Raw genomic sequence first — 21,585 nt, 5'->3', positions numbered from 1 at the left:
CAGTGAGACCTGTGTGAAAGTCGCACCCATGGCACCACCGAGCCCAGGCCCCTGCCACAGGCGTCCCCCTTGCCAGAGCCCCCCACTGATGCCTGCCCGCGGCCAGGCCAAGGCTGCTGGGCAGGGCCGCGGCCCTTCGTGGCGGGCAAAGCAAAGCCGGTGCCTACGATTCGGGGACGCTGCCGAAGACACGGCCGTGGGCCGCTGCCCAGGGGGCGCCGGGCAGTGGGGGGCCGCAGGAGCTCTCCGGGAGCCGGCCGGGCGTTGGCGGGGAGGCGGCAGAGGCGCGGAGCTGAGAGGCAGCGACACCTCGCGGCACGGCCCCCCCGCGACACAAACTGTCGCGACAGACAGCCCCGGTCTCAGGGCAGGTGCTTCCCTCTTGCAGTCGCTGTCCATGGGCGCAGGGGAAGCCCCCGGCACGGAGCTGGCCCCGGAGTCGCCCCCTGGTTGTTCGGCTGCTGCCGGGGCCGGGCCCCCCCGGGGGGGTCCGCGCCGGTACCAGCTCTGCGGTCGTGAGGCTGGAGGCAAGCAGACCTTGGATCCTTCAGACCCTTTGCCTTTGTTTTCCTCCTAAATTAGCCAAACCGTGTGGTGAGGTGTAGGAACCTCCTGTAATCTAGATCCCAGTCAGGTTTCTGTGATGGTAGAAAAAGCATCCCGTTAAGCCCAAGGAGAGTCCTCAAGAACCAGGGTCTGCTCTCTAGCTTCATTACCAAACTAGACCTGGATCACCATAAAAAGCTGCCAGTGACAAGGACTCGACTATCTCCTCTGTCCGAAATGTGGTGTGGATGGAGGTGGAATGGCCAGAATAAGGCAAAAACTGCAAGGGCAGTCCCCCTCTGCAGCTCTCCAGCAATGAATGTGCAGGGAATCTGTCCTCAGAAATCAGAAGAACAATGTTTCATCTGCACTATGCAGTATTTTGCTATCTCTAATTTGCATTCATCCCAATTCAGAGCAAAATCCAAACATATCAGAATTCCCCAGGAAAGGAAAAGGAGCCAGAACCCCCTCACTGGGGAGGAGATACTGAAAGTCGCAGGAGCCTGGATGCCCACCTGCCAAAATATGACCAGGCAAGTCACCACCAGGGGAAATCCTTCAGGGTGCCAGCAGAAGTCTGCCTTGATGAAACACATTTGCAAATCTTCCTTCCCTATTGATCAGCAAATTCCTATGAAAAATGTTTCACTGGAATTTGGGAAGTACCATTCTTCCACCAAGGTAAGTGGGAAACACTTCTTTATGGACTAGGTAGTTGAACAGCAAGAACACACCTCAAAATACAGGCCATAGGCAAGGACTAAATTAGTGTATGCATCATGTGCACAAAACATCAACAGGAACTTATGTGGGTGTGTGTGCAAGAAAGAAAAATTTCATAGAAATTTAAAAGAGTTAGCAAAAGAGCCAATGAACAAGAGAAGTACAGTTACAGAAGCCTGTGCTAAGAAGAAACAGATTTTTGGAGAAACTTGTAACAGGGTTTCCTCCTATGGCTTGAATCATAGCGTGTTCGGGGAAATGACACATTTGATTCCTTCCTGGTAAACATACAAGCTTCCACCAGTACAAACCCCAGATCCATCAGCTGCTCTCCCTCTTATTACCCAGAACCTGACAGCCACAGGGGATGGCATGAGGCCACCTGCTGGACTTGGTGAGCCTCCCATCTGAGGAAGACCCAGAAAAGCCCATCTTCTCTGTGCTGGTGTAACCTTCAGTACAGTAACATCATTTTTCTTTTCCTTTCCTCACAGCACAGGCTTGGAGGTGGCTGTGATGAGAAGAACAGGGGAACAGTCTGGCTAACCAAACAATGCAACTGATGATCAGGCTGTTGGTTTCCCTGCTCTCACTGTGCACAGGATGCAACGGCACAGCTATTCCAGGCACATGCCCCTGAACCCACTGTACTCAGTGGCATGGCTCACAGCTGTACTGGGACCTCTCCTGCTGTGTTTCTGACATGCACCAAACAAAACTGCTGTCTCCATGACTTTGCTGAGGGAAGATGTATGAGGCTGTAATGGCAGCAACTTAGGAACTGAGCTTCGCTCCAGGAGAGCTCTGGAGTTTAAAGGTGTTGTTGAAAATACAAATACCTCAAGAGTTTCATAGCTGCAGATGCCAAGGCCAGCAGCCAACGGGCTCATCGATTTGGAAGTGCGGGGCCAAGAACCATCTGTGTGTTGGCACAGTCCTGACAACTGGTCCTGATCTTGATTGATAATTTGGGGGTGATGACAAATAATTGATAAGTGATAACTGAAGTAAAATGACAGCAGCACTGGCATCCAACAAAGCACAGCCTTTATCAAAAGGATCCTCATCCTTTTGTTACCCCATACTGTGTATGGGGCAGATCCCTGCCCCAGTTCTGCACTTTGCTTTCCCCACTGTAAAGCAAGGTAAATCTATAACTTGTAAAAAATAGTTTTAACCTCATAACATAAATTGAGAGAAAACCCTTGGCTTCTTATAAACACAAGACTAACATGACATCACATACTACTGCTTACTGTTTTTATTATTGCTAGGTTATTATCAGATATTTCATGCAGTAAAACCTTATTTGATTTCTATTAATATTTGATGGCCAAACAAGTAAATTCCAAAGGTCAATTTTCTTATGAAGTGCCTCACAAGAGAAGGCTAGCACTGTATTCCTTTTGCACAAAGCCTGTGACAGAGAGATCAGGTAAATTACACGGGAGGGCGTTGTACTGCAATCTTTACAACATTTTTACTTTCATTAAAAGCAGCCTCACCCCTGCTCCCTTCTTGGCTCACTGTGCAGTCCTGTACTTGGGTTGTACCAGGAAGTGAGTCTGTGTGCATCGGTGCAGTTAATTAACTACATGCTCCTCCATAAGTCATACAACTTAATACAGGAAACAAGATGATGAAAATGTAGCAAGAAAAGAAATATATTACAAGTGGAAAAGTTATGCTTCAGCATGTCTGCTTGGAGGATCAGAGTCCTGGTAGCACTGTGCTTCCTTCAGCAGCCGAGAGGTACAGTACTGCTGTCTTTGTTACTTGCATTTTGCCATGCTATGGGGCTTGCTTGTCAGAGGAAAGACATACAGAGAGAAGTTTTAAGTAGTGAGAGTGGGGATAATCCACATCAAGTAAAATATTCTGCTGTAAAGAAATGGCAACTTAAAACCTGTCTACAGAACATGTCTAGTTGAAGAGTAGTGATGTATTTACCTGCCACAAACAATTAATGCCAGAAAACACACCGGCAAACCTGCATGCTGCATCTTGCTGTATTTGTGGTACAGTCTGCCTTGGGAGAACTGGGATTGAGTGCTATGACCCAGCTGTGTCTGCCTCATCTAGGAGCTTGGAGGTGGGAGCACAAGGGAGTCAGGCTGGAGTTTGTGGGGTTGTAAACCAGATCGCAGGGAAATCCAGTGAGACCATGGGGGAAGCTACTAAAATTATAGAATTGGGTGGGTTTCCCACACTTAGTTCCTAATTCTGAAAGCTGTTGAGATGAAGATATTTTATAAGAAATGAGGAAAACACAACTGGAACACAGACATACCTGTTTCCGAAACCAGTTTACAGTCATAAATTAATTGAGCTACTTAGAACAATTTTGAAACCACCTTGATCAAAAACAGGTGATATTTCCTATCCCCAGAGCCCTGCTTAATCATACACATAACTGTCCCTTTCAATTAGGTCATATTCAGCTTCCCCCTCCTCAGAATGTTACACTACTGTCAAAAGATTTTGACATGATTTTGACTTGGACTCCAGGAGAAGGATCTCCACCAGATGTGACATACACTGTGAGGTATGAAAGGTAAGTGCTTACCAAGGATGTCTCATTGAAAGTATGGCACAATGCAAACATCTGAGGATGTATGTGTAGTAATGGTGTTATGATCAGTGATCTGACTGCATTCTTTCACCAAAACCAATCCTTATCTGTCTGGAAAGTGCTATGAACTCTGAGCAAGATTTGGTATCTTTCCTGCAAAACACTTCCTTCTCTTGCTCTACGAATTATAACAAAACAGCATGCTTAATATTATGGTGTTTGTTTCTTCTTTTAGCCAGGAACGGATGGACAAATGGATAAAGGTTCATCATTGTAAAAATATCCACAGTACCTCTTGCAACCTGACTTGTGTACTTCCAAACTTCTTCATTAAATTCCGGGCTCGAGTAAAAGCCATTTCTGGAAAACTCCAGTCACCATGGGTAGAATCCCAATTCAAGGAATACTATTTGGATGGTGAGTGCCTGTTGGGTTACAGCCTGGCTGAAAGGACACCCCAACAACAACGCTTGCTTGAGCAAATAAGTTAAACCCCATACAGCAGAAAGACAAAGAGTAAGAGGCAGCATTATGAATACCAGATTTGAGAGTGCACAAACAAGCCATGATGATTTAAAAATAAATTTTGTAGCAGGTATTTTGTTTCATCAGTGCAGTAGGTAAACAAGGTTTCATCAGTGCTGTAGATAAACAAGCTGGTTTCAAGCTATCCACAATTGAAAGACAGCACCATTATTAAATATTATTAAATATAAGGTATTTTAATTTAAAAAAAAAAAAAAAAAAAAAAAAAGTATTCCTTTGCCTTCCTTCATATCCATCACAGGATATCAGCTAGAAGTTTAGATCAATAACATAAAGTATTACTTCTGTGAAATTATGATGTAAGCAAGCACTATTCTTATGTCTGGTCGATCATTTACAGTGAAACTGGCTCCCCCAGTGCTAAATGTAAATGTACAGGAGAACCTACTCCATGTGAATGCCACCTTCCCTTTGGCCACCTGTGTGGAGAGTTTATCCTGGATGTATGACTTGAACCTTTGGGAAGCTGGATCTGAAGACAAGGTCAGTAAAAGTGGCACTTCATAAATGAAGTGGAGGAATGATGCCCAGCTGAATTGAAATGGCTGTAAATTTCTAGGCAGGGAATGACTGGATCCAGGGCCTAGAGAAACTGAAATGGTCAAACCAGAGTTAAACTAAATCCAGAGAATAAATGAGTGCATTACAGTCAGCATCCTTATTTTATCAGTAGCTCCCTCTCTTATTCTATTCCTATTTTTATCAGAGAAGATGTGATGGTGAGGCTACACCACAGTCAGCATAATAGAGAAATATCTGAGGTTTAAAACAGCTAGTTCAGGTACTGCTAACAGTGTAGCTGTGGCGACAAAGAGCATAACCCACTTGAAATCCCACCCAAGAAACCATAAGGCCTAGGAGAGAGGCTTGCTTTTTGTAGCAAGTGCCTCGCCACGCACCTAACCACAGGAGCCATGCAACACGATGAAGAGAATCATGGGCTCAAGAAGCAGAGAAGCAGCATCTGAATAATGAAAGAATCATCTTTCTAACCCTCTGTTCTTTTTGTTTCTAAACAGAAGCAATACGAAAGTATCTTTAGGAAGAATACAGTGACTATCGACACCACTGTGCTTAGAGGCAACTACTGCTTGAGTGCCAGATCCTCCTTCCAAAGCATTGGCTTCAAGTACAGCAAATTCTCCCAACCAGTGTGCATGCTTTTAAACCATAAAGGTATGTCCCAAGGAAGGATGTGTTAAGATGTCAAATGGGAGTAGGGCCAAGTCAAAGATTTCCATCAAATTTAGCTTTTCAACAACGACAACAAAGCCTTCCTGTTAAATGGTTTGGTTGGATTTTCTAGTGAAAGGTGACTGCTTTCTGTAGAAATGTTTTCATTTAAAAAATCCATCTCTAATGTATTTCCAGAAAATCTTGAAGTATTATACTCGAGTTATGGTCACACTGAAATTTTGGGAATTTTCAAATTCCCAAAATTCTGGAAAAAAAAAAAAAAAAAAAAAAAAAAAGTAAATAAATCTCATTTTTGACCTGCTCTAAGTAAGGCACTGACTGGTATCAACATTCATTTCTATCTGTGACTCTGGCTTAGAGGCTGGTCTTAGGCAAATCTGTTATCTTAATCTGTAAAATAAGGCTCTCGAGCCATAACATTTTCTGAGACTTTTAAAAGAAAAGCTAAGCATAAAAGCCCATTATTTAAATTTACCATCACTTTAATTTGCTTAAAATGCTATCAACTGAAATTAAAAAAAAAAAAAAAAAAAACATAGTGAAGATGATGCCAGAAGTGAACTATTGTTTCCAGCATCCAAAGCTCTGACCTTAATGAAATAACCAGTTTCTCCTTAGAGATTATGGAGAAAATGAAGTTACTATTGATAGCATGCTCTGGTAAAAGATTAGACTCAGCCTGTTTATGCTGAAAGAAAAAATAAATAAATAAATAAATAAATAAATAAACAAACAAACAAACAAACAAACAAACAAACAAATAAATAAATAAATAAAGGAGATTATTTTCCTCTTTTCAAACAGTGGAATGGAAGCTCCCATATTCTGCCATGATCCCTGTGTTTGTCTTCCCCATCCTTCTGACAAGTGCCTTCATCGCCTGGCTGCTGAAACAAGATGCTAAGCATAAGAAGCTGCCTCATGCCTTGGTACGGCCCAGTGGCTGGGCTGCCGCCCGACTCGATGTCTGGCTGATTTTCAGATAGTGGCTGGGGAGGAGTGGGAGAGCTGCACATGTGCTGCATTTCTCAGTTCTGCATTCAGAAATACCGTTATAAGACAGCTTTGATTCTGGCATGTCCTATGTCCAAACTTCTCTTTAAAAAGCACTACTAACACTCTGATCTGTCTTGTTTCTTTTCCCTGGTAGGATTTCTCTAATTTTAAAGTTGCTGGACCACCCTTTCACTGTGAGCTCAGAGAGGAGTTCCTCACGGACTCTCTGACCTGCACAGAGAAGCCAGTGTCACAAGGGAAGAAAAATAGAATGTCACCAAGAAACAATCTATCATGGATGGCTTCTTTCCAGTCATCATTGTCATCAGAAGAGGAGGAGGAAGATGAAGAAGACAGCAGGACTTTCATCCCATACACTGAAATGCGTCACTTTCCAAAGAGATGTCTGAACTACCAGCTATCCAGAACTGCTGGGCCAGAAACAGGCATGGACTTCACATCTAGTGGTCTGTCTGTGGACAGTGGATCTGTGCTGGACTTCATGGCCTTGGGTTTCTCTTTCTTTCCAGTGAGACAGAATGAAGTGGACATGTCACGATCCCAAGGAAATGAAAAGATGTCCCTTCCTCACAGTTCCTCTTTGGGAAGAATATCCCTCACTGGTGTGAGATTCCCAGGTCCCACGGAACATGATACAGACCAGGATGACTGCCTGGAAATGACCCCCCTCCAAACACCACTGAACAGGATTTCTGCCAAACTTCCTGATGAACACTGCCTGCACAGGAAGCATCACCATGTCACCACATGTCACCAGAAACCACTAGCTGATCTGCCCATCCAGGTCAGGGAGAAGTCACAGCTCAGTGTGGATCCCAGCACGGAACAACTCATCTGCTTTCAGACCTTACAGGTGGCAGAAGATGAAGGTATTGCAAGTGACTGTGACAGCGATCATTTTATAGAAGGGACACCTCCTGCATCCACAGTGCTAAGTGATGCATTTAGAACTTCAAATATGGAGGGAAAATATGATCAAAGGTTTAAATTCAAAAGCTATCAGCACACACATTACATGGGAAGAAGCTAGAGTACCCTTGAATTTCTGTGGTGTGCCTGGAAAGTGGTAGAGAGCTCTAGATACCCAGGATACTCAGGCAAGGATACCTAGACGAGAACGAGGACAAATAATTGTCAGTGCTGTGTTAATTTATTTATTTATTTATTCCTCTACACAGAGTTTTTTCTATTGATGTCTGGCCTATCAAGGATATGGCTTTAGGGACAGAGGAGGTGTATTTTTACTGCAAGGTAACTAATGTACATTCCCTGTGCCTCTGTACAATACAGCTGTGAGACAGCATTGAAGCTACGGCACAAGGCACGCTATCTGAACCTAGCCAGGGTGAGGCATGTGTGATACCTCATGGAGGTATCATACAACAAACACACAGTGCCTTGTGCTCACTTGAGACCTCAGAGCAAGATAACTTTTACATGTGATTTATGAAAGGCAAAACCACTTCTGAGATGCCAAAAACATAACCCTGTGTGAAACTATCAGATGGGTTCTGAAAATGGAGTGTGTTTTGCCTGTATGCTGGTTTTGAACCAGGATGAAAACACCAAACATCACATTTGCTTCTGTGTAACAGCAAAACTGCACTCCTGCTTGGCTGGAAGCACCTTACAGAGACATTTAGCAACCTTTGCTTTTTATGGAATCTCCCTCTCAATCTACAGAGATCACCTTCTGTGTTTCAGTGGAGTGAACTGAAGTCAAAGTGAGAAATGTGCAGCATGTTTGTTTATTTTGCTTTTTTATACAAATGTATGTATACCTACTGATTGCCCCTGCTGTTCAGAAGGAGAGCTGCTGTATGCAGAGGAAATAATATTTTCATAGATAACTCTGTGTGTGTGTGTGCTTATGTTTCCCAGAACTGCAAAGGGTGACTGCAGCTCATCTTGAAAAGCGTTATATTTGAAAGCAGGACCCCATTATGGGCGTCCCATTTCTACTGCTTTTGTCTGAGTGAAGTTCTGTGAAACTCCTTGGCCAGGTCTCCATCTGGGTCACTGAACGTCCAGAAGCGTGGCTATCTCTGTAAGCAAAGAATCAAATAGGAAGTCCACCTAAATTAAATAAAATAACCAAAAAAAAAAAAAATAAATAAATAAAAAGGGAGGTGGTAGAAAAGATTAATCAACTAGAATTCTCCTTTTTTTCTCACCTGTTTCCCCCAGAGTATCCTTACGTATATCCTGTACTGTAATGCCTCCTGTCAATTTAGAAACAGATAGATCATACAAATATAATTACCACCCATTTTCTTGTGCAATCAAGAAAACCCCCTAGGCTTTGGTTTCCAGGAAGCTCAGAAGTTGTGTAACCTCTACAAAATGATTTGGACATGTCACAGCTCTGCAAACAGGGCCCGTGACCAGTTCTTTGTCTTGTCCAGGTCTTCTCAGGATGGAAGCTGGGGAGAAGGCTGCAGGCAGGAGAGCTGTACTGGTGGGGGTAGCATCCCACTCCTAGATCTTTCAGCAGGGCTTGAGACCTGCTTTCCACTGGAAAGGGACAAGGGGCAGCCAGAGCTCCCTCTGCTCGAGCAGTCATTCCATATCCTCCATCCTACCTAGTGGTTGTAGCTGTGTGACAAGGAAAGTTCTCCATTCTCATCAAGAGATATGATCCAGTCCTCCAAAAATCTGGCCATTGCTCATCTAAGCAGCCACTAAAATTAACTGTAGGTCTACAACTGCCTCTGAGAAAAGCTATGAAGCAACTGGAGACAGATACTCTCCTGCTGCACAAAGGTGACCTCCTCCTTCCTACGCCAAGCAAAGAACCTCTGCAGCCACCTGGCAGTGTGGAGGCCTTGGCACACCTGAGGAGCTTGTGCTCTGCCCAGCGCAGAAGGGCTGTGTGTTAGTCAGTTGGCTCCCACCCATGCCCAGCATGAACAATACAAGAGCTTAAAAACTAATGATCTGCCTGACTATCATTTTGACAAAATACCCAAAGGTATTTTCCTTAAGGAAATAGGTGTGTTGTTTGCAGCAGTTATAAAATCAGCTACGAGCACAGCACTAAATATTAACTTCTAGAGATCCAACCAGTCAAAGCTATCCAACCAGAAAAGCAAACCCCAAAACTGAGAAACCTCAGTGAGGGCTTTTAGGCAGGAAGCTCTTTATCAGGAAAATGTTATTTGGCTCTCTTTCAAGAAAAACCCGGGGATTTTCTAAGCCTCTGGCTCGTGCACCTTTGTACAGTTAGGTGTGTATACTCAGAGGGGGTGAGGTGTTCCTGTTGTCACTCTGCTGTTCTCTCTCCTGTGCTTACACATGCGCACAGGTCTTCAGCTGGTGATCTCAGATGAGAATGCAGGCGGGATAGCAGCTCTGCAGCCTGTTTCTGGGCAACAAATCCAACTCAGCCTCACAAGCAAGAATTTAGCTGTTGTAAAAGGTGATTCATCTGCACACAGGATCCACTGCCTGCTCTCCCAGCCCAGCTTGCTTAGCTATTCATGAAGAAATTTCTGATCGTCTTGGCTGTGTGTTCAGTGGTCGGTAAGTTCTGACTTCTTTCCTATCACTGACCGCGGGTGTTTCAGTCTGGACATGTAGTACAGGAAGCCGTTCAGTCATTTGTCCTGAAACAAGACCTAGAGAATTAGCTGTTGTTTGAGGTTGTTCAAAACTCTCTGCTTTTAATATTTTCAAAGTATTGTTGGTGTGCTCAGTGCTTTAATGATTAGTAGGGAGAAGAAATGATTCCCTCAATCCGAAGTGTTTGCCACTGGCTTAATGCAACCCAAATCCTACAGGAATAAATGATATTCACTGACTTCAGGGGATTTTGGATCAGCCCCCTTTGTCTTACGCAGATAAACACAATCAGCCCTGATTTTAAAAGAGGTACAAACAAATAATATATCCCTAAAAACCATTCAATCCTAAACCAAATGTGGCAAACCCACTGCTGGGTGAATCAAGCATAAACTTGCTATGTTTTCAAATGAGAGCTTCTCAGCAAGCAACCTTAGCATTCATCTGCTTCTGCTTTGCTTTTCTGCGTATGTGTCTATGACCTTACATTGTAGGGAAGGTACCTACAGAAACTTCGGAAGCATAGGGACTTTCACACTCCGAAACATCGTGGTTCTTCCTGCCCACACTGATTGTGCTTGTGTTACACTGATTTGCATAACTGTGTTTTAGTATGGATAAATGTGGGAAGATGGAGAGTACCTCTGATAGGATCAGGGTACTGGTGACTCGGTCTCATGGTGACCGGACAGGGAAACCACACGCTTTGTGCTGCTTCAAGAGGAGGCTGTTCTCAGCTAGCATTTGGACTAGACCAGAGCCTATTTCTGTGTTGCTTCCCTGCCAAAATGCCTTACCCAACAAGACTGATAACTGGGTCTGTGTCTTTCTGACTAATTCTCCTGTACAGCATAATAGGTCAACCTGCTGCCACACAGTTCTCCATGGAAGCAGCTGGAGGGAAAGCTTGGGGTGAGGATCCAGGAACTGGCATATTTTAGTCCCTGCTCTACCACAACTGTTCAGTGTGATCTTGTCCAAACCTACCCTCCTCCCCCCCCCCCCCCCCAGTCTGGTCCTAAATTTTCCCATCTGTAAAATGCTGCTACTTCTAATGCTGCTACTTCTACCTGTTTATCACCATTTTTTCAGCGGGGTCACATTGATTGTGTGTGTCTGTTTACAAGCACCGTAAATGGACTGTTCATTTCCAAGAGCAGGCTGAAGCTCCATTAGTTCAAGGAGTTTATCAGTACTGCAAAGCAAGAATTAAAAATAATGTATAAACTATATAACTTTGAGGACGTGTCTATAATTTAGATTTACAGAGCTCATAGATTCTGAAGGTTACTGCCCAAGTTAGAAGGTCCAGTGAATCAGCCTTGAGGAAATGTGTCACCATGTGTTCTGGTTACAGGAGGGACCCCAAATTCTCCAGGACACTCTCCAGCAGCTGCTCATAGCCAGGTTGCTGCAGGTGGCGTTCTGCTCTACAGAGGGCATGTTTGCCAGGCAATGGACATTTCAGCTTTGCAAAGCTAGAGCCCACCTTCTGTGTGAAGAGGCACACAGCTCAGTCAGCAGGGAGCCAGGAGCTGTTTGCCCTCACCCTGGCACACCCAGATCAGAGTCCAGGTCTCAGGTCTGTCGAGTGTCGCTCTGCACAGGCAATCACCATCCCATAAAACCCGGACCATGAGCGACTGTCACATCTGCAGTGATGTGAGACTGATCTAAACACATTACTTCCCTGAGTCTGGGCAGAAGCGGTGGCATTCACAGATTTGAATCTAGCCTGGAAACAGGTTATTCTTAGCTTTCCAGCCATTTAACTGCTTTAAAAGAAACCTGATAAGAAAATCCTGGATTCTCTTTCTGAGTCTTAGTTTTTGAGGCCCTTCTATAAAAATTCCTGACTTAGATTCCGTTGGGATGAGCCAACAGTCTGCAAAACCTATGTGGTGTTGTGTGCATGATTTGAGTTCCTGTTCTGTTCAAGCTTCTGCTCTGCAGCCCCTCTTTAGCGACCTGGAAGTGGCATGCCTGCTGTTCAGCCTGCAGAAGGGGAGGCTCTGGGGTACCTCACTGCAATGTTTCAGTACTTAAAGGGGGCTTATAAAAAAGATGGAGAGTGACTCTTTGCTCAGTCAGATAATGACTGGACAAAGGGGAATTGTTTTAAACTAAAAGATGGGAGATTTAGATTAGAGATTGGGAGGAAATTCTTCACTCAGGGGGTGATGGGGCACTGGAACAGGTTTCCCAGAGAGGCTGTGGCTGCCCCATCTCTGGAGGTGTTCAAGGCCAGGTTAGATAAGGCCCTGGGCAACCTGATCTAGTGGGTGGCATCCCTGCTGATGGCATGCGGGTTGGAACTAGATGATCTTTGAGGTCCCTTCCAACCCAAGCTATTTTGTGATGATTCTGTTCACCAAATGGCTGAGCAGTGCTGGATCCGTGCAGTGCTCACCCGAGGGATGAGATGCCAGAATATGCATTTTAATACCAGTTTCTTTGCTACCCTAGGCATTGCGACTACAGACAGGTCATCATGTCTGAAACGTGCAGCATTTTCTTCTACAAACTTTGAGAACATCCTGACATGGGAAACTGAAGCAGATATTCCCCCTGGCACCATATTTGATGTCCAGTATAAGCAGTATGTGAAGTTTGCTTCTTTTTGGAATTCTGTTCTTCTTACAGCCACTGTTCTCAGTAGATCTTGCTGTTTCTGCTGCTTGTCTTGCTTTCATGGAAATAGTTCTGCTTTGGCAAGAACTCAGTAAAGGACAGGATTATTTAAACTGGTGGATGGTGCTTAGTTAAGCAAATAGTTTTACACTTTCGGTTGCCCGTTTTTCTCCATTACAGAGCTTTGTCTTCAGCAACTTCTCTCTATTCTGCAGTTTCCTCACCTGTAAATACAGGTAATAGCAATTGCCTTTCTCCAGGTCAGTCACTAGAGCTAAAAGAAATCAGACCGGTGCTACACAATAGCTTTGTTGCATTTGGGTAGTTTGCAAAGTCAGCAGTGAATTTGCATGCAGTCTTTCAGTGCCAGATGGAGTAAAGAACCCCAGAGTCACTGACCCACAGGACACTCTTGTGTGTGCCTTGAAATGAGCTGCACTTCCTCAAAGCCTTATCCACACAGAAGCACCAGTGGGAATGGATTAAGGGCTGTAGGCCAGAGGAGGTTTCTCTGCCATTTCATTCCCAGCCACTTGTTAATCACAATAATTAATTTAAAAACTACTAATAGTTGGCAAAGCAGCCTGTCTGGATCATTCTGGAGGATTGTATTGCATCTGCTATACCAATCAGACTCAAAGCTTTTTTGTCCTGTCTAAGGTATGGAGAGAAAGCCTGGCTTAACAAGCCTGAGTGCCAGAGCATCACACAGCCTTTCTGCAATCTCACTCATGAAACAGAAAACTTCACTGAGCACTACTACGCCAGGGTGAGGGCCACTGGCCAGAACTACTGCTCCTCCAACTGGGTGCGCTCGGAAAGATTTGAACCCAGAAAAGAGAGTACGTACCTCTGCTGAAATCTATTAAATCCTGTTTGCTGGAGATTAATCTCTAGTCTCACTGATGTTTAGGACAGTGTTTCCTCTAATTTTAGTACTGCGAGACTCTGTGCTTGCTAGGATGGGAGTGAAAGCTTTCCAGTCCTGAAGACGGCTTGCTGTTGGACAAGAGGCAAATGAGCACATGGGCAGGGCCAGCCCTGAGGTCTGACGCAGACTGCAATTAGAGAAGGGGAAAAGCCAGATGTGCTAGAAGGAAGAACTGCTATTAAGTTTGAAGACAGGCAGGAACTTAGTAAGAGATGTGATGGGCAACCTGAGGACAGCCAGTAATACAGTCACAGAAGCTAGGAAATGTGAACTCCAGCACATCAGGATAAGCAGACAGACCAACTGATGCTCAGTGCTCCCAACCCCAAGCGAACTGCACCACAGACAAACACCACACCCTTTGGAAGTCCTCTTGCTTGCTCTGTGTTTAAAGTTTTCCCACTGTATACTTGTCAAGAATAATTCAGGGTGGCATTAGCAGTCAGTGGCTATTAAGAGCCTTCAAATCTTTGCATGAAATAAGCCATTAAAGAGCCATGTAGTTGCTTTGATCACAAAACATTCACTTTGCATTGCAGCATAAGCCTTAATGCTCCTTGTGAGGTGACCCTATTCCCCAAAGCCATCCTTTTGACTATTTTAAGCTACATGTCCTTGAAGGAGTACTGAGTGCTGCTTTTAAACATCTTGTTATGGATTGGGTTAAACCTCTGTTTAAGTGTTCTGCATTGTGTATACCCTTCATTGAAGATAAGTTTTGATACACAAGACCTGAACAGCCCTAAAGACAAAATCTGAAGTAGGATGGGAATAGGAACATAGGTAGCAGTTAGCTGAGTGCCCTGTGGTGGGATTCCACACTCATCTCAGCCCAAATATTTTTTTGAATAGGTATAATAATTTACAGTCTGGTGTGTGTATAAAATGTATATAAAACACTCTGAAAACATATGAGCTTTAATCTTAACAATTGACACTTCCTGTTCTATCTTTTCTAGCTGTTATTGGAGCACCAGAATTAGAGTATATTCCTTATGTACGGTCCATAAAGTTTCTTATACGGCCCCCCTATACTCCGCTGAGAGGTGAGGATGGCCACCAGCTAACCATAGAAGACATTTATAGCAAATTTGGTCCTGTTGATTATCACTTAACACTGTTCAACCAACGGACACACCAAAAGGTAAAGTACAACCTCAGGCCACTAGCCACTGACTTTTGTAAATCACATTTTGCATAAGGTGGAGAAGGACATCAAAACTGGTACATGATAGAGGAGATTTCTGATGCACAAGGGAAAGAAACTCTGACTTTTAGAAGGAATTTTAAGCATTCCTCTAAAATTTTGGAAATGGAACTAGAGTTGACCACGTTACAGTATCAGTAACAAAAATTAAAGCCAACAGTGACTGAAAAAGAAAGTGACGTAGTTCAAGTATGAATGAAATGAAATGCAAAAACTAAATGCAATAATAGTAGAAAGGAAATTGTGTATTTAGAATTCCATATATACAGAATTATTATGGTCCTGTAGCACGTTATTCGTAACTTAAATATTCTGAATTATGCAATCTAAGTTGCAGAAATTGTATGCATTTTATCTTTCTAAAATACAGTATTTACCTTTATTTTAAACAGTGGATAAAGAATGAGCACAACAAAGAATTTGAAGTTATCAACTTGGACCCAGACACTGAATATAATGGAACAGTGTACATACACCTCCGTGAGAGAAGCAGCAAATCCCAAGTATTTTGGGTGAAAACTCTAGTAGGTGAGGCTGCTAACTCTGCTCAGCTAAAAGTCTATCTGGGATATGGTTACACAAAAGAGACCAGTTTTTAGTTCGTGCTAAATATCATAGCCTTACTAAACATTTTGAAGCAATGCAAAGTTTCCTAACATAAAAATCGAGTCTTATGAGATCATTTAGATGATGCCATGAATTTTTTCCAACCCAACACTCTGAAGCTACATTTTCACTTTGTTCTTTTCCTCACTAACCAGACACCACATGGCTTCTCTACTGCTTTGTTGCTCTTGGATTCTGTGCCGGGCTGGTGTTTGCTGCAATTAGCTACGTGGTCTATAAATACGTCAAGCAGCACAGTGCGCAGCCTATGTCTTTGGTAAGTGTTCTTAAGCCATTACATCAAAACTTTAAAGTGCTCAGGACCATGTAAATGCACCTGAATAGCAGTGCTAACTGAGGAGGATGAATGTGCATGCAAGGGCATTTCTAGACGTTCACTGCAGACTGCTGGCAGTTTTAATTTGGTCATCCTTACACCCATAGAAAAAAATTATTAAAGTAAGACACCAAAGATGCCTGGATCTTGGTTATTCTAATAAATTAAATAAATTGTTTATATTGTCCCTAAAGGAGAGCAAGGCTTTATACTAATATGTTAGAACAGCTCTCAAAATCACAGACCCCCGGAAGTTTCCTTTCCTCTAATCTTAAACCTAAATTTTTCAGAAGTTTTTTTTTTATAGTTTTGGCTTCCAGTTGTTGAGTGATTCACTGGCAATTTGATTTACAGAATGTGGGTGCTCAGATCTTCCCCCAGATTGTACCCCTCTAAAGGAGGTGTCAGGTTAGGCAGCTAAAACCTGAGGCATACTAAATCACCAGTTCCTTTTGAAGCCCCAGGCCATCCTACCTGTCATACATCTCCCTTAGCAAGCACTGGTTGTTCGTGCATGTTAAATTAACTTAAGGGCAATCTATTTCCATACTCAAGGTGCTAGGCCAAAAACTGCAAAATTTTAACAGGATTTTTTCTTCCTCATATTTTAAGATAGCACAATTGTCCTGAAGCATAGTGAGAGATGCCTGTATTCCTTTGAGGGATCATTCCCTATAAAAAGAAACAGGTCTTTTGTCAGCACAGCAGATGCCAGGTGGTAGTTGCTGGCTCTTAGTGACATTTCTCGAAAGAAAAATTTTAAGAATCTAAAGCAAACCTTCAAAGTCGCAGACTTCTTGTTAATAGCTCATGTTTGTCTATCTACTTCAACAGGACTTCAGAGGGATTTCATCATTCCAGCCTCTCACAGTGACAGTGGAGCATATTATAAAGCCCATTAATTTATGTAAACCTTCGCTTCTCATCCCTGAAGTGCAGTTAGCGCAGATCAGCCAGCATTTGGACAAATCCCTGGAGCCACCACAACCTCTCTGCCCATCAGAAGCTACTTACCAGCACCAGGCTGACGTGCAGGCATCCCAGCTGCCCGCTCAGCCACCCTGCCCAACAAGCACAAATCCTGCTTATGCTCCCCAGAGAGCCGAGCAAAGCGTCTCCAAACTCCCCCTGACCTACGGGGTGTGTGTCGACGGTATGGACCATGTCGACAAGAACAATTTGCACCCAAACCAGGTGCTAAAGGAAGTTTCTCCAGATAGCTTTGCTGGTGTGAAGCTTGTAAACCAGGTGCTAGGCAAAAGCTGCAGCCACTGGAGTTATAAAGAACAGAGGCCAAACGTGACATTGTGGGGTAGCAGTGGCGTGGGAGAGCCAGCTCTCATGCAGCAGAGCCCTGGACAAACACAGCAGCTGCTGTTGCAGACTGACGGGATGGAAAGTAAAATGCATGTACCCCAGCTGGCGCTGTCTTTGGTGGGACAAGGACAATGCTATAGACAGCAGACAGCAGAACTGCCGCTGTTGTTGTCTTCGGTTAGGGTTGATGGGGACCAGGTTCCAGAGGACGAATCACTGCCATCTCCATCAGCAGCTCTCCTCCTCTCAGTCAGTACTGGTAACAGCTTCCCTGGGGAGAACAACACGGAGTGGTGGATGTCATCAGATTCAGTGTCACATCCTGAAAATAAATTGTACTTCCTAGAAACTCAAGAAACACAGAAGTTAACAGCAGCAAAGGAGCTTAGCTGCACTAAACTGAGCAATGTTCTGTCCCAGGACATTATCTCAGACCAGGGCAATGGCTTTTCTCTCACTACGCTGTTCAAAGACCTGAACCTGAAAGTACTGTGGGATCAAGAAGATGAAAGCACAGAATTTTATTAAGAAATTTAGTAATATTAAAATCCAGATTCTGTTTGCTTACATAAAATAGTAACATATCCTGAAAACAGTACAACACAAATAAACATAGCTAATCTTGGATGTATGGTAACAGGGTGCTGAGCTGTTCCCAATATTGTTCTAACATGGGCTCTGGTACCTTACTAATATAATTACTCCCTGGTATGCTATGATGCTGTATCTTAGCACTTAATTAGTACATCTTCATTCTGTGGATATTCTTCAGACTGGTTATGAATTGGACTACTTTAAAGCTGAGCTAGGATTCAAGTTCAAATTCCAGATTCAGTTCCCTGAAATCTTGGCTAAGTTCACAATAGAAATTGTATTTGTTCTTTACCAACACCAAACATCCAGGTCCAAAATATGCCCATGCTTTGAAGAAATTAAAGTACAGATGTATGCAAAGCTAAAAGAATTAAAACAATGTGGTACAGTAGAAGAATTAAATATATATTTGTGTTCTACCCTTCGATATATGATTCTGGCAAAGCTATTTCCATAGAATGGACTTTGCCTTTAAAGCAGTCATCGAAACTGTGCTAATAGCTCCTGATGCAGCAGTTCTGAGAAACTAAATGCCCTCTATTCTGTTATGCTCTTTAATGTTTGTAGAAAGATTAAACCTTTTTCATCTGTGCAGCAGAATGATGCAGTCTTGGCCCAGTCCTGATGTATTTTTCAACTGCTGCTCATTTCTTTCTCATGAAATACTCACCCATTCTCTTCTTCCCTAGAAATCCCCGGGGACAAAGCAGCTAGGCTCACACTCAACATAGGCAGGAACACGAGGATTTGCACCAATCTCAGTTCAGCCCCATGAACCCTGAATGAATACTGAGTGCATTACTCTCTGTAATCTACCAAAGAGACCAGGGAGGTGTTGAGCTGCTTCCTCCCATCCTTCCCTGGCACTACCAGCGAGGAACATGCTCCATGTGAACGATGGAGAGGAATCTACAACTGCAGAGGTCTCCTCTACCTCTTTTACCAGCACATCCACCTCCAGGGCTGAAATGAAGCAAAATCAACGTAAACTGACAGCCAAATTCCTTTAGGGCTGCAGCTTTGCCAAAAGCAAGCTAAATGGTATTTATCTGGGGGACAGAGATGGCAATTGTTTTTCATTAAGAGGAGAGTGTAGTTCAGCCTGTTGATTTCCACTAGTGCAGTGAAAAAGTGCACGTGTCTGATGACCTCAGGTTTTCAGAAGAACTGAAAACATATGTAAGAATAAGCCAGGTTTTGAACAGTATAGGAAAGTATTCCTGGAAGCACTCACTGAGCGCTGCCACGGGAAGGCTGACCAGAAGCAAAAACTCAGCTGTTCTCACCATGAGTGCACTTAGGTGTTTTCTCAGTCTGGGGAGGCTGAGGCCAAAGGTTAAATTCCACTTTCTTGGTATGATTTTGCAAATAAACTGTAGCTTTATGAAGTAAAGGGGTTTTGATGATTCAACCCAGGATTAAAGGACTAGCCATAAGAATGCCAAACTTCATTTGTAAAGATTCAGGCCCTAACTCCAGCATCAATAACAAGAAAGCACTGTGGCCATGTCATATGACACTAAAAGATGAAATGTGGGATGTGGTGAAGAAAGGCCATGGCACAGGGTATAAGAGGTGTGAATATGTTCGTAGCCTGGCCAGCAACGTGGAAGGACATTTCCGTCGTGCTGACTTTACATCATGCCATTCAGTATCAGAGGTTTAATGGAGTGCTGTTTGAGCTGTTTCATGTACTTTTGTCCAAAGTATACCATCAAAAATAACACAGAGAAAAACATTGCAGTTGCAGGAGTTGTAGGAGCCCAGTTCTGTTGCTTCCAGGCAGTGCGAGGCCCGGGGTACTGTCCTGTCCCACTAACTGCCCCCTGGAGAGGCAACATTTCAAGCCTGTGATGCCAGGGCCTTTATTCAGGGTTGCCATAGGCTACGTATCCTGTGTCAACAACATTCCCAGTGATGCTACTCAGGGAATAACCAAATGCCACAACGCCAATATTTTGGCTCATGTTGTGAAACCCAATCCTTAGTGCAGCGTCAGTATGGGCAGCACAGTGTGGAAGGGAAGGGGGGCCTTAGTAGAGCATTTGAAGATGCTGCTAAAAAATACAGTATTTGTTACTTAACAGCCTTCTGAAATCTCTCGGCAGCCCCCTGCCACAGGGCCTGATCATGTCACAGCCCTTAACAAATGTGTTGTCTTGGTGCCTCAAGAAGAGATACGCAGCTAAGGCAGAGAAACCTGGGACCAGAGTTTTAGACTTAACATAGGTGCCTAAATATGCAAAGCGTCCCACAGCAGGACGTCAGTCTCTTCTTCAGGCACTTAAATACCTTAAAATCTCCATTGCCTCTGACTATACAAGTTGATAAAGGCTGTGTATAGCAGAATGGTCTAAAGCCTCACAACCCAGCTCTTGCCTGTCCTCATCTGTTCTAACCCTAACAGCATGAGCAAGGAATGTGGTCAAGAGAGGCACTCTCTGAGCCATGTCTTAAGGAGGTGATGTCCTACAGCAATATTCTCAACTTCCTGCCATGATCATGGCTGAGTCAATATTTATCTTTTAGGCCTTGCTGTACTAAGCAGGAGGAGATTGATTCTAGTCTCATGAGTCACCTCTTGGATTTAAGAGGAAGATCATATCTTCTAAAACCATTTCTCTTTAGAAAAGCTTGGAAAAAGATGTTGACGATATTTAGCTTTACTGCAGCTGCACAAGCAAAGTGTTCATCCATCCCCCATCAACACATGCTGACCTTATTGCCTTCCACTTCACTGCTTTTCATAATCAAATTGATAGCCTTGTTTGTTTCAAAGTGCATCACAGCGAACAGCTATATCAGGATCTAATTATCACACTCTCATTCGGTGTAAGAACATTCCCAGATAAGCTGCGTGATTTCAACATTGTCTCAAAGGTCATCCTATGCAAGCCATCTGTACCAACCAAGAGACTGCTCCTCATTCATCTTGACTTTTCCAGATAGCAGAGCTGATAGCCCTAGATAACAAAACAGAGAACTGCCTTACGACAAAGACCATGCCTGCTCCTAGGCAGATGTCACGATGATGACAGGTGAGCGCTGCAGCTCCAGTTGTCACAAGGACATGGGCACAGCAGGTGGCTGCTGTAACCCTGCTGTAACCCAAGCTTTGCTCTTTGTCTTCTCAGCTAAATCTGGGAGCTGTCACTTTGCCGTTCCCCAAGCCCTGCTTGTAACTCGCCAGGGAGCTTGCACGCATTGCTGCGGGGTGAGGCTCTCTCTCCCTTGTTACCTGTTTTGGCTTTGGAAGGTGTACTGGTGGAAGACTATCTGAAATCATGGGTGATTTTTTAACATGTTCTTTGAGGAAAACCTTACTGAAGGAACAAATGGGGAGCTCCAAATTCTGGAGACAAGGTGAAGCAGAGTTGAGGGGCAGCTTTGAAAGCACCGGGACCCTGACAAAACAGACCTTACAGTTTGTCTCCAGCATCACAGTGGCCAAGCAGTCCTGCTGTTGGAGATGGGGAGGTACAGTGCAGCAGAACTGCATGAAGGAGCCTGCACTGCAGATGGATCTTGGTGCTAAGCAGTGGCCTTATGCTTGCATGTTCAGAGGATGTAAGACATCCATGCATATCTTTTCAGACTGAGACAATGAGAGAAGTGAGACATGAAGACAAGAGATTTTTCTAAGAAAAATGTAACAAAGCTGTCCAAAGGTTTGAAACAGCTTCCATATCAGGAGAGCATGACTGGTCTTTTCTCCTTAAAACACGTAACAGAGGGTTGATATGACAAGAATGAAAGAAATTATTAATATTAAGCAGAACAGGCCATAATTACCCATT

General features: G+C 43.8%; 2 protein-coding genes across 2 annotated transcripts; both read left to right on the top strand.

The window, feature by feature from the left end:
• Positions 1-2,592: 2,592 nt before the first annotated feature.
• Positions 2,593-7,606, top strand: IFNLR1 (interferon lambda receptor 1). The gene is given in 8 exon segments (XM_035345724.1): positions 2,593-3,024; positions 3,703-3,826; positions 4,080-4,261; positions 4,731-4,873; positions 5,410-5,566; positions 6,389-6,516; positions 6,738-7,425; positions 7,428-7,606. Coding segments are annotated over 8 exon segments (1,524 nt in total). The 5' UTR covers positions 2,593-2,966; the 3' UTR covers positions 7,472-7,606.
• Positions 7,607-9,724: 2,118 nt separating this feature from the next.
• IL22RA1 (interleukin 22 receptor subunit alpha 1) lies at positions 9,725-18,212 on the top strand. The gene is made up of 7 exons (XM_035345723.1): positions 9,725-10,126; positions 12,632-12,764; positions 13,457-13,638; positions 14,687-14,871; positions 15,327-15,458; positions 15,692-15,817; positions 16,712-18,212. Exons 1-7 carry the CDS (start codon positions 10,084-10,086, stop codon positions 17,720-17,722), a joined length of 1,812 nt encoding a protein of 603 aa, XP_035201614.1. The 5' UTR covers positions 9,725-10,083; the 3' UTR covers positions 17,723-18,212.
• The last annotated feature ends 3,373 nt before the right edge of the window (positions 18,213-21,585 follow it).

The sequence above is a fragment of the Oxyura jamaicensis genome, chromosome 23 (assembly GCF_011077185.1).
Source record: "Oxyura jamaicensis isolate SHBP4307 breed ruddy duck chromosome 23, BPBGC_Ojam_1.0, whole genome shotgun sequence".
NCBI lineage: Eukaryota > Metazoa > Chordata > Aves > Anseriformes > Anatidae > Oxyura > Oxyura jamaicensis.
Note: the sequence above shows the minus strand (reverse complement) of the source record. Positions and strands in the feature narration are given on the sequence as shown.